The sequence below is a fragment of the Rutidosis leptorrhynchoides genome, unplaced genomic scaffold, assembly GCF_046630445.1.
Source record: "Rutidosis leptorrhynchoides isolate AG116_Rl617_1_P2 unplaced genomic scaffold, CSIRO_AGI_Rlap_v1 contig434, whole genome shotgun sequence".
In the NCBI taxonomy this organism is placed as follows: domain Eukaryota; kingdom Viridiplantae; phylum Streptophyta; class Magnoliopsida; order Asterales; family Asteraceae; genus Rutidosis; species Rutidosis leptorrhynchoides.
The window spans coordinates 23,093-38,011 of record NW_027266666.1 but is presented as its reverse complement, the minus strand read 5'-3'; the positions used below and the strand labels follow the sequence as shown (position 1 = coordinate 38,011).

Here is a 14,919-nt window from a genome sequence, read left to right as displayed (position 1 = left end):
TTCTGTGTATTCCGGAGAAATTAAAAAAGAAAGAAAGAATAAAGTCGTATTATTCGCACCAATAAAAAAATAAAAATTCTCGTTATTTGTATCTGATATGAATTAGAGTGAAAACTTTTCAAAAGACTTCCCTTTGTTAAAGAACGAACTTAAATGACTATACTTCATATTCTTGTACCTAATGATATTTTACAAGTTGTTTATATTCCGACATGTAAATTATTTCTTAGGAAAATTTCAAATAAGGGCCTAAAATGTATTTATTTTATCAAATAAGGGTTTGGAGTTAATTTCATTTCAAATAAGGGCTTAAAATGGCTATATTAATTTCAAAAAATGACCTAAAGTAATTATTTCATTTAAAATAAGAGCCTAGCCTCACTAGCTCACATGCTAACATTTTTTTTTTTTTGAACTATCAAACGTATTTTCATCAAAACACAATTTAAATTTAGATTAAATTATATTTTTTTTTTGGTCTAAAAATTAGATTAATTAAAAAAAAAACTAAACTTAAAAGGAAAAAAAAAAATAGAGGTGAGAGGCGATTGCCGCCCCATCACTAGTGGGGTGGTGGTGTTGGTTGGGAGGGCCGGTGACCCTTGTCGACCACAATCGGAGGCAAGGGCGTCACCTCCGGTCAATCAGGGTCATAGGCACCCAATCCCACCTATCGCTGGCGACTACTTTGGCCATCACTGCTGCCCCATCGCCACCCCATCGGCGATGGGGCAGAAACCACGAGTGGGAGGAAGTCCTCCTTTCCATCTCTATTTTTTTTTTTTGGGAAAAATAGAAAATACACAAAATTTAAAAGGCAAAATTGCTCTTATCAAATATTGAGCTAAGGCTCTTCTTTGAAACCGATATGACTATTTTAAGCCTGTATACAAAATAAGGTTCACTCTAGGTTCTTATTTAAAAAAAAAAATGATGGCATTCATATATTTAATTGAAATAATGTCAACTTTATACCCTTATTTGATAATATAATGACACTTCAAATCTTTATTTGAAATTTTTCTTTATTTCCTAGGCGAAATTTTATGACGTTCGAAACTGCATTTTCTTTTACTATTAGAAAAAAAATTATGAAATAAAATGTTCCAAACTTCACTCTACCAATAATTGTGGAGTTTATTATTTAACCTTCCAAAAAATGGTTTCGCATGTACTTTGTACTTGAAAGTGAAAGCTAGTAAGGCTGCGTTTGGTAACGTTTCTCTTCAAAAATTGTTCTAAAGAACTGAAATAGAAAAAATTATTTCTGTTTCGAGGAATAATTCTTGAACAGAATAACATGTGTTTGGTAACTGCACAAAATTTTTGTTCCCGGAATAGAAAAAGAACAAAAACACGTTTGGTAAACTTATATAATTTTTTTGTTTCTTTTAATTTTTTAATTTATTTTTTCCTTTTTCCTTTTTTTTTTTGGTGAAAGGTAAGAATTCCTTTTTTCTTTTTTCTTCCTTTTGGCTAGTGGCCGAGGCTGGCTGACAAGGTTTGCGGCCTCGCCCAGCCACCAGCGAGGCTTGGCCTGGTCGGATTTGGGTGAGCTCGAGCTCGCCCAGCCAAGGCGGAGCCAAGCCTCACTGGTCGATGTGAAGTCGGCCTTGTCGAAGGCTGTTGACGCTCTAGCGAGGTAGTTGACCCTTCGGCCCTTGATGCCGGTTGTCGGCCATGGCCGAGGCCGGCAATTGGCCAAAGAGAAAAGAATAAGAAAAGAAAGAGAAGGAAAAAATAGGCAAGAGAAAAATTATTTCTTGGAAATGTTATCGGAAACAATAAACAAGTTTTTCTTGTTTTTTTATTTCTGTTCTAAATTAGTTCCCGAGAACAAAAGTGTAAACAAACGTGTTTCTGTTTTTTTTTTTTTTTTTTTTAGGAACAAAAGAACAAAAATTGTGCTCCAGGGAACAAAAATAAAAGCCAAACAAACAGCCCCTAATTTGTCCAAAACCTGGATATCTTAAGAAGGTTAATCCATAAATGTAAAGCAATGTGGCAGTTGAATTTGACACTTTATGATGAATGCAACACCGTCTGCTATTTTCCGTGATCAATATGAACTATCTTAAAATGATTTTGTTAACGAGTGACTCTGCAATGAGGAGCGAACTGTTGATCAGTGTGCTTTGCTCTGTCCTTTCAATAATTCCATGTGTGTGTGTGTGAGAGAGAGAGAGAGAGAGAGTGGAGCAGCGTACTAAACCTTAAAGCCCCAAATCAGGTTCCATGGAGCAATATCGAGAGTACTAGACAAGCAAATGGCCTTACTCTTGTGAACAAATTGAGTTTCAGACAACACTCAAGCAATTGAGCAATGGAGATATGAATGTGGAGAGGGAGAGAGAGAATATTACGATCGAAGGTAAATATGTATTGGAATATAAGTTTAGAGTTTTGTGTGGTACACAAAATTTATGATATTAGTGTTACGAGCATAATTTGGAATATTTAGTGATTTTTTGTAAAAAAAAGAGAAAATTTCAAATAAGAACCCAAAGTGAACTAATTTTCTTAAATAATGACCCAAAATGAACTGTGTATTAGATAAAGACCTAAAATGAATCAATTGTCTCAAATAAAGACTCGAAGTGGTTAAATCAATTTTAAATAAGGACTCGAGCTTGCTTGTCAACCAAAAATTCACTAGCTATCAAGCATGTGACATTTCCAATGATCGGAATTTAGGCAATTTTGTCCAAAAAAAATCTAGGGAAAATTAACAAATCTTAAAACGGAAACAAAAAAAATCCTCGGTTTTTTACAGTCTCCCCGTTCCTTGTATCCATCATCTGCAAAGTCAAAGTTCGAAATTCTCTCCATTCCTTTATAACCATCCTCCGCAAAGTCGAAGACCCAAATTCTCCGCTAGTTGAGGCATGAATTCAAAAACAAGAAGAAAATCAGATGCTTCTTTGTTTGTTTGTGGAGACCCAAATTTTCCGTTGGTCGAGCAAGGTGAGGAGTGATGAGAATTGAGTTGCGACGATGACCAGGTAGCCATTTGGTTGAGGAGCAATAGAGGGAAAAGAAAGAAGAAAACGTAAACATGTAAATGAATAACCTAAACTTAATTAATTTACAATTTTCCCTTTTTTTTCCAATCACAAATTTCTGATAAAATTGCTCATATTTTAATCCCGGAAAATGTCTGCTGGTAAACTAAGGTCCTTGATAGAGATTAACTTGATTATTTTGGATCATTATTTGATATAAAATTTACTTCGAGTTTTTATTTGAAATAATTGATCTACTTCAGATCCATATTTGACATAAAGTTCACTTTTGATCACTATTTGAGATAATAGATTTATTTTGGATTTTTATTTAGAATTTAAAAAAAATACAAATTTCGTGTCAAAATTTAATTCTATCTTTTTTTCTTGGTCGGGAAATTTAATTCTATCTGACCATGTCGAGAAGCTCTCGTAAAGGTCATGTCGTACTTGCAATTAACTCTGCCCTGCCATGCTTTTTCAGAACGACTATAATTCTCCAACTGCCCCCTCACCTTCTGCTATTCATTCATGGTTGAGAAATTTCAATGTAGGTGCCATCTGAGGCAAAATCTGATCGTACCAAGCTGCAATTCTTTATGGGGGAGTGGAAACACTCGATTGCATGGAGTGAAAATGTCATCGTCAATAATCATAAGATTCAAGAGAGCAGGTTGGGTTATGCCTAATGCTCCTCCGGTCATCATCAGACCAAAAGGAACAAACGATATTCAAATAAGCCAGATCCATGAACTTCTCGTCAATACTTCATAAGGACACTAAATAAAGTACACATACATCGTTTAAAAGAATTGGCAATGATTTCTAGACTATATGTATTTTCTATTGTAGGTTACATTGTTATTAAGTAAATTAACCATATTTAGTTCAAATGCACTTTGATTTTAGTTTTGTATCTTTTCTTGAGCTGCTCGTCAACAGTTGTTGCAATCATCAATTAAGTGACCCCATTAGCAAAAATTTGAACTTCTACAATCCAATCAAGGCCATAATGCTTTCGGTCCTTTTATTCTTTGAACCATAGTACGATGAATCTCTTATAGCACCTTTGGTCAAGCTTTGACAAGAAGGGAGGACTTACCATTTACCAAAAGCAATTGATTCACATCCGGGAAGCTTTGGATCTTAGGTTGGATCATTCGGCGTAATGTTTTGGACTTAGATCAGAAAATCTTTTCCTGACAAATCATCTATTCCCCTTACGAGTCTCTGAAATTCAATCTGATGAACTGATCTAGAGTAGCATCTTACAAAAAGAAAAAGGACAAACAACGTGAGCCCCGCGATGCAAAGGTGCATTACCTGCTTTTGCTTTTTACTGTCAGCTTTTGCAGAGAGAAAAAGTAAGAGCGTACTCCACTGACATCGTTTGACTCACATATGACTCGTCTGTTCAGTCTATACTCTCTTTAGAAACGCCTTGCATTTTGCTCATTGTTTCCCGTGTCATGTTTTTTTTTTTTTTTGCTCGGATATGTTATTAAAATGATTTCGATGACTGTGAGCTGGACTAACACGTACGAATATGAGCAGAAACACAGCCGGGACGCGAGCAAAAGAGGCTGATTAGCCTTTGTAACTCCCTCTGAGTGAGGACGTCAAAACTCGAATTTAAGACATTCCTGTGGCAGATAGCACTTCAAGATAAGCTCAATCTCGAAGAGAAGGGAAAAGATGGTTATGTCGAAGATAATGCTGTGCAGATGTGCCAGAATAAACCCAAATCTGATTTGACGATCTGCTGGTAAAAGAGGAGAACTCCACAATCGTCAAAAGCTTTAAAGAAATTTGCTTTGAAGAAAATTGCCGCAAATCAGTAGTCTGATTGTCCCCTCCTAATCGTAATCTCCGACCACAAAAGAGTGAAATCCATTCCACGTCAACCGCAAACAAATTCCTTAATTTCAAGTGTATTTGTTGAGCCCCTCATCTATTTTGAGGTCATCTTCAAATTGTCAACCCCTTTTTCCCAAAAATTCTTAACTGCAGCTGATGCATATTAACCCAATTCACAGCTACGTGAAAAATATGAACTGGGCTCATATGATTCGGGTGCCCCCAGTAGTCATACTCAATCTTCATTCTCAGGATGTTAGCTAGATCCTTGACCAATTCGAACGAGCCAACACCACGGCAGAGTCATTCTAGATCACCAAGGCAAAAAATAACTCTTTGGCACAATTATATCGTGGCATTCGTACTTCACCTGTATATGACTTGCCAACAAAACTGATTTCGTATGAAAAGCAAACTCCAGTATTGTGGACTGAGTAAGACGCGAGATTAGTGGTCGCAACATCAAACTATTAAATCTTGACATGGCGGATCGACCATGTACCGCAAGTCTGTTTCGCATAAACAAGCAAGAGCCCATCCTATCGTGCGAACAAAACAATCGAAGTCATTTAGAGGTTTGTTGTCGCTTGCAATACAACTGGGGACAGTAAACTGTGAATATACAACTGGCAACGCAAGATAAGTTCCATCGACTAAGTCTAATAAGCCAGGAACAATACTCACCATACTAGTGCTGCTCACCTCCCATAAAACGGGGTCAAAAAAAAAAAAAAAACAAGGCAAAGTAGAAGGTAAAAGCTATTATCTTCTGCTTCACTCAAGGCTGTTCAGCCACCGTGGCCGGACTATGCCTGGAAGCATAGCGATTCACGAGAGCGAGGGCATTGCTCGTCACCCGAGCAACATCCACCACCCTCCCCCTCACCGCCACCTTGACGCCCCCATCCATGACCCGACCCCCGAATCCGTCCGTGCAGGTGTTCTCGTCCGTCAGCGCGGCGCTCACCCACGTCTCCACGTTGCTCATGTGCCACGCAAAGTCCCTGCCCACGTACCGCGAGCGCCCAAGCTCCCTCACCGAATCGGCGAGACGGTCCACGGTGTCGCCCATGTTCTCGACACAGTCCCTCATGGCCCGGAGCTCGCGGAGCTTGATGCGGCGAGCTCGGGACAGCTTGGACATGAAGGAGGCGGCGGAGCGGGCCCGGGCGAGGCTGACGATGAGGGCGGCCTGGGCGAGGTGGTGGTCGCTCCGTTGGATGGCACGGCCATAGGCGGCGAGGCAGTGGACGCAGAGGGCCGGATAGCGGGTGGCGCGGCAGGAGGAGACGATGAAGCTGGTGGGGGCTGGCTTGGGGTGGTTGGGGACGAAGGATTGCGATGGGGTGGTGACGAGGGAGAGCAGGAGGAAGAGGAGGAAGAAGGAGGAGGGGAGAGATGGCTTTGGTTTCGCCATTTTTGTTAGGGGAGAGAGAGGGCAAGAAGTGGCTCTCATAGTGCAAAGGGTCGCATAAATATATGATGGGCTATCGAGAGCCGAGCGAAATTTGCTCATATATTTATGGGGAAAAGTTTATTATAAAAGAATAACGAGTCGATGATTATCTAATTGTTTTGTTTTTTTTTTTTGAAGAATATGCAAATAGTTTCTCAAATAAAGGATGGGAGAATTAATAAAAAAATCCTAAGCTATTATAATTATATTAATTCAGTCATAATTTTTTTTTTATCAATTCAGTCTTAAATCTTTTGTAATTATACCAATTCAGTCAATGGTCAAATTTGGTTGGCCAGCGTTAAGATAGATGTCAGTTGTCTGGCAAACGCTGACGTGGCATTTTTTAAAAGTATTTTATATTTTTTTTCAAAATTTTAATTATTTTTTCCTCCTCTTCCTCTTTGGCTTCCTTACTCGCAATGGCTAGCAAGGCTCCGGCGTGGCTCATTGGCCACTTGGCCGGCCTCGTTGGTCATTAGTGAGGGTCACGGCCCTTGCCAAACCTTGCAGCGACCTCGCCTAGCTTGCTATGGGTGAAGGCGACCTCACTTAGATCTAGGCGAAGTCGCCAGCAGAGTAGGCAAGGTTTAGGAAGGACCACGACCCTTGCCGATGGCTGGTGGCCAGGGTGGGGGGCTTTGTGGCCCTTGCCCCGTGACCAGCGAGCCTTGTGGGGGAGAAGAAGCCAAAGAGGAAGAAGAGAAAATAAAAATAAAAAATAAAAAATAAATAAAAATAACAAATCAATAAAAAATTTCGAAAAAATAAAAAATATAATTAAAAAATATTACGTCAACGTTCGCTAGACGGTTGGCCGTGAGCGTCAGTTGACCAAATTTGGCAAGATGAACTGAATTGTCGCAATTGCAAAATGTTTAAGACTAAATTAACCAAAAAAAAAAAAAAAGAACTGAATTGCACAATTGCAATAGGTTTATGACTCTTTTTAATAAGTCTCCTATAAAGGATTCATATAAAATATAAACTCAGAGAAAAGATTTGAGCTTCTGAAGTTCAAAATCAAGTTCTTTCAATGCTTGATTCTAATTGAATCAAGTCGAGTTGAGCAAGTATATGTGGATTTTCTATTCAAGTCGAGCTCAAGCCGATTGAATTTAAATGAGTTTCAAGCATGAAAACGCAAATCTAGTCTAGTCAAGCTCATGTTAAGCCCGGTCCAACTCAATAGTACCATCTAGATTCAGTTGGTCTTCCGTGAGTGAACGAAGCCGAGTCAGTTCTATTCTTCAAAGGGGAATGGCCCTACTAAACCAGCAATAAAGTGTGAGCCATACTTGCAGGCAGAATCATGCCCGTCCCCATTCTTATAACCTTCTTTGCTTTCTACTTTTGCTTTGTCTTTCGCTTTTGTCATTTATTCTTTTCCGCTCAAATCAAGTGCAAGATATTCTATGAATTGCAACTTTTCGTTCCATTCGATACCAATTAACTATTTACTAGTCCCACGGTGTCCAATCTCAACCACTTAAGAGTAATTATAGAGTCGCATAGTTACAAAGAAACAAAAAATTTGTGACCGTTGAGGTCACCCCAAGGTACTGACGGCGAGCTTTAAGCGAGACGCTGGAGCGTCAATTGCAGTTGAATATGAACAGCTAGAGTTGCACGCTACTACATTTCCTTCTTTTCTACTTTGGCAGAGGATGACTTCATTGCTAGGATAGGCGTGCCAAAAATTTTCTCGGCTGACAAGTTCGGCTAACAGATGGGACCTAGATAAGGGATACCATATCTAGATATATATCAAACATCAGTTAAATGCCATCAAGAAGACGTTGGTTTTCTGCATGTAGACGATGCACCAGGAGAGATAGTGCTTAGGAAGCATTTCAGGCTCACGAACATGTCAAATTGATGGAGGATGATGATCCCAGTATTCGCTTCGCAATAATGCAGTCCGGTGCCTGTGACTAAGGAATGGCGGGTCTTGAAGATTCTAGACTGGAACTAAAGAGTGTGTTTGCTTAAGTGAGATTTTTTCGAGAATTATTTTTCTGAACTTTCATGCGTTCGATTCGTTGAAGATGATTAATCATAGAAAAATCATTTATGATGAGAAAATATGCATGTTTAAAGTTTGGAAAATGAATTCCCTAATTGGAAAGGGGAAAACATCTTTCTTGAAAATGATTCCCACATATAGTACATTCCTTTATCATAAATAGACCTATCAAAATTGGTGATAAACCCATTTCTTAACCCAAATTTAATGTGATAAGATATTATATAAATTAGTTGTATTCAGTAAATAAATCATAAATAGATTTAGAATGGTAAAACCCAATATAATATGAGTGTTAAATTGATTCACAACTCTCTTCACTCTCTCGCCCTCACTTGATTTCACGCTTACTCATTCCACACGCTCACCTCAATTTTGGTATGAGTTTCCTAAATTGGGTTTTATATAGAAGTTGTTTTAGCATTATGTGTCAAGAGGGTATGAGTTATTACATTTGTATTGCATTAAAATTGATCAATTCGAGTGGGACCATTTACCCAAACTGACCCACCCATTTGATGGGTCTAATAATAAAGTTCTTGCCCAAAACAAACCCTCCCTAAAGAAGCTAATGCTTGCGTAGATTCTAGGAGTACCGTCTAAAATGTTCTCTCAAAAAGCAACTAGCAAGTTTACTTGAGAAATGATAATGTTTATTACTGTCTCATTGAAAGATAAGTGGTTATAACAGAGAAATACACTACCTAAATTTTTTCATTGAAAATTCAGAGAGGAAAAAAAGAATTGACACACGAGACCCTTCATTTACAATATTAAGTGGCGGCACCAAATTTTGTTCAATCCAGTGACATGCTAGTCCACATCTATCGTACTTTCAGCAACAAAATACGCTTAATTTCACAGCCTGACACAGTTCCAAACCGACTAGCCCTATGGATCCCAAAGGGAATACACAGCATGGCCATGTGACGCTCAACCAGCAACAGCAAAACTCCAATTTTTTGTTATCCGTGGAGATTTGCCAGCAGTGCCATCCCAAAACAAGGAAAATGAAGTTCCCATAAAGTCGCATACATTTTGCTTATAACAGCTAGCAAGAGTAGCAAACGTGATTTTCTGAATTTTAAAAATGATACAGACCACCCCCACATCTCCCCCACCCCACATCCTCCCCCCCGGTGACGCAGTGCTCCCAATTTTGCGAATTTAGCTGAAAGGAGGACAAGGCATGGGAAAACTGAGGTGCCGCACCTAATGCGTTAGTTAGGTATTTAGTTGCCCATTCAGACCTCAACTCCAGCAGGACAAGGATTTAACCATGGTTAATGACCTGAAGGTGTCATATTACAAGGGAGGGCATGAGAGAATATGTGCCATGCAATTGGACAATATGGGCGATTGCCAACTAAAGCTTAACTGGCTCATTAGCAAATGCATCATCATTCCACTGTCTACATGAATGACTATTTCAAAAGTGAACCATGTGATATATATAACTTCAGAAAGAAAATCGCGAATGACTGAATACCCGTGAAATGAAAACTCAACTCATCATCATCAAGAGATCATAGCATGGACTGACCAGGGATTAGACTGTCATGTACTTGAGAACAGCTGCGCGTAGTTTTTCCATGTAAGCTGCGATTTTTTCCTGGACAACATTGCAAATAAGCTTAGACGTTCCTGGATATTATAAATAAATACATCTACACCAAATGGTTTCAGTTCAGATCGGGTGGATTCTAATATATGCTGTATACCAAAAATAAATTGTATCCCCTGCAGTTATGAGGAATGTCAAACTGAGAAGACAAAGTCTCTGCCATGCGAATTCTCACACCAATATTTATATTCTGCAATCCTAATGGCATGGAAACATGACTATACCGAGGGCATTACCACATGATGTTAGCAGAAGATAACGTTTCTCCATGACACCAGATTTACGCTGGAGTTCTAAATATGAACCATGTAAACTGAGTATATTCTGTAGCTACAATGGATGCCATTTAGAAACAAATATCCCGCATATGACCTCTCATTCTCTTTATCACTGAGTTTAAGCTCCTCTAACCTTCCTCTGTTTTTGGAAGGATATTCTGCTACCCTTCCTTCGATACCATGGCAATAAATCTTATGATAACATTGTCACCATATCATGTTCATAGCACATTCAGCCTCACAACTACACAAAATCAGTATCAAGGAACCAACAAAACAGAATGTTCCACATAACAAACTGGAATTTCTTATATGCTACTCTACCTGGTTACCCTTCTGAGCATTTGCTATATTTTCATCAAGAAGCGTCAATAATGATCTGTTGAGTTCGTTCTGCTCAACCATCTCTAGCAACTGCATGACCAGACAAGGTTGGAGTGAATAATGAGCAAACAGCTAATGCAGAAGAGCTTAGATGGATGGAGCAAGACATACAGTTGCTTTAACATCTTTTGATGTCAAAATTTTTGTTAGGTTGTTCTTCGCTTTTACAAGGTCAACTTGCATTTTGTCATAAGCTTCTGCACAAAATTAGACCATGGATCTAATTGATCAGTAAGATGAGGACATAGAATTGTTGATCCAGTCAAAATCAATGTCTGATTAGTGTTAGCAAACCTGTCCCCTCGAGCAAAGCCTTCTGCAAAGCTTCCAGCTCAATCACTCTGTCTTCCATATCCTACCAATACCATCACCATTTCTTTCTTGAGCATATAGTTGATTGTGCATACAAATGTAAATGTAATGGAGAAGTTTGAATAGTAGACCTCAGTTTTTGAAACAGAAAATCGAAGTTGGCCCAATTCAAACTGTAGGTGGGCAAAGAATTCTTCATTTAACCTGCAAATCAATTCATTTCAGTCTCTAGATGAACATTACAAAACAAAGATATCGCTTCATCACAATACCATAGCAGTGGCCATTAAAACTTCTACCGAAAGTAAAACAAGTTCACCGGTATGCAAAAGGAAATAGGCATCGATATCATATGCCTGACTGGTTAGTCATTCTAATTTTAAGTCCCCAAGACATGCATGGACTTATCTCAACAAAGTTTAGGAGTAAAAAATTCCTAAATTTTTTCATAAGAGGAGCGAAGATTGCACATCCCTAAACTGTGCCCACGGCCCATTTAGAGCTGACACCAGTCAGTTAAGTGCATTCCAGCAGCTGACCAGAAAGGAGATACTGTCTGACATAAGTCACTTAGGTGCCATCCAACAGAATGGATGAGACTTCCAGGGCAAGCTGTAACAGCCTATTCCAATTAGTGCCACAAATATAGCATTTTCAGCAGTAGGTAACCTACCTTTTAATTGTTCTAATAGCAATCTAGTCCAAATTGTGTATAATCAGCATCTACTGACTTAACAAACAATAGCTGATGCAGGACGCGCAACAATACTGAAATGAAATCTTCTATCCTCCATGTGAAAGGTCCTAAAACTACGGTCTAACAGAAAGCAAAAGGAACAAGGGTTGTATAGTATCCTTGATTCTACTCAACCAGAGACTAACGCAATCAGAGTCATTCCACATTCAATTGCTGGGCAATCAAATCTCTTGGACAACATCGTACGAGGCGTATCATCAGGCTATCAGATATCATCAGAGTAGCACATACCTGACATCTTCTTAGGAGGAATAAACTATCCTACATGATTACGTTGACAACTAACAGGAAGAGTTCAATCCTACTATTTCATACGACTGGATGCAACCTCCAAGCATATAAAAATAACACTGAGAATATATGCAATTTAACATCTGAAGGGCCTGAGCAAGATCGTCAATGCAATTTCATCTGCGACACTTAATACGTGTGCGAACAAAGCAGGATCAGAAACACATTATAATACAGATATCAGTGTAGATGGTAGCTATGTTGCTGGCACAGGCTATGCAACTTTGACAATGAAGATTGCACACACGTCAAGCGCATAACGAACTGCTAACGACTGACCGTGGCCTCATCCTCGCGATCTCGAACTCGATTTCCTGAGCCTCGGTGTCGAGAAAGTACTCTACCAGCTCCGCCGGAGTGTCCGGCACGTCCCGCGACTACGTCAACGCGAATCCAAAAGGCAACAAGACTTCATTCAAATAATCCATCGCAAAAGCTACGAAATCGCGTTCTCAAACGAAGTACAAAATTCAGGGATTCAGCGAATTCACCTCTCGGACGGCTCGGCGGCGCTCGTTCTCCTCGCGGACGTGGCGCTCGAACTCCTCGCGAGCCTCGGCGTCCTTCTCCAGCCGCCGGCGGAACTCGCTGCGGGCGATGTGGCCGGTCTGGGGCGGCCCGAAGAGGCCTTCCGGATCCTAGCGAGGGCGAGATTACAGCTTCCGATTAGGCCACGCGAGCGCGAATTCAGGTGCCGGAAGTATTCTCGAAAAAGGAGATAGTTCGAGCTCTATATATAGTTGTATAGGTGTGTGTACCCATTTGACGCAGGAGATTCTTGTCGGCGCGTGACGGAGCCGGTGAAAGCTTCTGGAGCCGGCCATGGAGGTGATTGCGCCGGCGGCGACGCCGATTGCGAGAGCGGCCATCGACGGCCCTTTCCGAGCGGAGCACCGGCGAGTCCGTGAAGTGAAGCTCCTGGTCCTGTCTCTCTGTGCGCGTCTCTGTGTTATCCGTTTGTATTTGGATATGGTCTCCTTTTCTAAGCTGAAGATTTAAGAAGTGGCTTCGACAGAAGAAAAAAATAGTTTTTGGCTTTTTTCAAAATTTAAAAATAGCGTTAAAAGTTAAATGGCATGAATGATACCCATGCTCAGAATTTGATTTCTAAAAAAGAAATAAATTTTCTCCATTTTCTTCTTTCTAGATTAATTTCTAAATAAAAATTTTTGTTTGATAATGACGTAAAATTTTTATTTACAGAATGGAATTTCAAAAAAAATTTCCTTCCCGGAGGCGGCAATGACAGATGGCCAGCGGTGATGACCAATTAGTAATGAGGATAAGCGATAAGTAGAGTTTTTATTTTTAATTTATTTTCAAGAAATAGAGAAATTAAAAATTTTGTTCCTAATTTATTTCTAAACTCAAAATTTATTCGAAAAATAGAAAAACAAAATTGTATTATCAAATAGATTTTTGTTTTAGAAACAAGTCTGTAATGGAAAAATTATTTTAGAACATAAATAGAATGATTATCACACTTACCTTAAGAATACGAAAAATATCGTGCGTCAAATGTTGAGTATTGCCAAAATTTAAAAAATTTAAACTTTTATAAAACGCCAAAATGCATGAAATAGTAAGATTTAGATTACATAAAAATGAAAAATAAAAACATATCTAAACAGGACAAAAAAGAACAAAACTACGCCTTTTACTCATGGCACTAGGCTCCCACTAATTCTTAAATGATTTGACTCCTACTTAGACTGGATTCATTCCTCCGAATTTGAGTTGGGATGGGATAAGCTTCAATTAGGGCATGTTTTATAACGATTTTATTCTGGAAATTTTTTTTAATAAGAAATACTTTTTTATTTGTTCTTGGGAATAATTTCTGAGCAAAATAATGCTTTTGGTAACTTTAAAAAATTTCTATTTTAAGGATAGAAATATGTTTGATAGTATTCTTAGATTTTTTTTAATTCTTTTATTATATTTTCTTTTCTTTTTTCTTTTTTCTTTTTCTTTTTGGCCGGTTGCCAATCATCGACTGGGTGAGGCCGAGGCTCGCTGGACCTTGCCCAACCTCGGCCTCGCCGGTGGCTGGGCGAGCTCAATCTCACTAGATCTGAGCCAGGCTGAGCCTCGCCCAGCCACAATGTCTCTGGGGGCCGGTGACGCTTCGATGAGGTTGCTGGCCCTCGTCTGACCTGTCGGCCTTGGCCATGGCACCGACCCAAAGGAGAAAGAAGAAGAAAAATAAAAGAAAGAGAAGAAAAAAAGAGAAGAAGAGAGAAAAGAGAGAAAAATCGATTCTAGAAATTGTTCATGGGAGCAATAAATTACTTTTTTCTATTTCTTGTTTCTATTCCATATCTATTCTCAGAAACAAAAAAAAAAAAAAAATTTGATTTTTTGTTCTTGGAAATAAAGTTTTACTAAATAGGTTTTTATTTTTTTCGTTCCCCAGAACAAAAGAACAGAAATAGTTATTCCGAGAAACATAAACAAATTTTACCAAACAAAACCTTAAAAATTCTTTGAATATTCTTGAGATTATAGAAATTCCTAACATATGTTTACTACACATTACTGAAAATCTTTGAAAATCCCGCGATCACTTGATCTTCAAATGTAACCCCTTAAGCTCCCTCATTAGTGTCGCCCGCTCTTTTCAACTCTCTCAGGTTTGTTTCCTTCGCTAGATCCATCGCCATCTTTACCTCCAGGCTTCACTGCATTGGAGGCGATCTAAATGTTGGCAAAGATTAGCGTTGGGTTGCCGAGGTTATCATGCAATGACTCGTGATGGGGCAATAGATGCTGTACGCAAAGCTCAGACAACATCTGATATCGAAGTTGACGTACTGGGGCAATTAGGGTAACAAATTAACAATCCGCTCCAGGTGTAACAATCCGGCCTACCCTACATAGGCCAAGCTCCAGAAGAAAGTGCTTCAAGTAGCCACATTTGGAGGTGATCGTT

At 39.1% G+C, this 14,919-nt stretch overlaps 2 protein-coding genes across 2 annotated transcripts; both read right to left on the bottom strand.

Moving 5' to 3' along the window:
- Positions 1–5,637: 5,637 nt before the first annotated feature.
- Positions 5,638–6,276, bottom strand: LOC139883678 (pectinesterase inhibitor 9-like). Its single transcript, XM_071867823.1, has one exon. The coding sequence runs from the start codon at positions 6,274–6,276 to the stop codon at positions 5,638–5,640; it is 639 nt and encodes a 212-aa protein (XP_071723924.1).
- A 3,614-nt stretch (positions 6,277–9,890) lies between these two features.
- On the bottom strand, positions 9,891–14,160 carry LOC139883677 (uncharacterized). The gene is made up of 9 exons (XM_071867822.1): positions 14,057–14,160; positions 12,746–12,974; positions 12,479–12,625; positions 12,267–12,364; positions 11,071–11,143; positions 10,922–10,982; positions 10,739–10,824; positions 10,568–10,657; positions 9,891–9,953 (listed from the first exon to the last, which is right to left on the bottom strand). Exons 1-9 carry the CDS (start codon positions 14,158–14,160, stop codon positions 9,891–9,893), a joined length of 951 nt encoding a protein of 316 aa, XP_071723923.1.
- Positions 14,161–14,919: the final 759 nt, after the last annotated feature.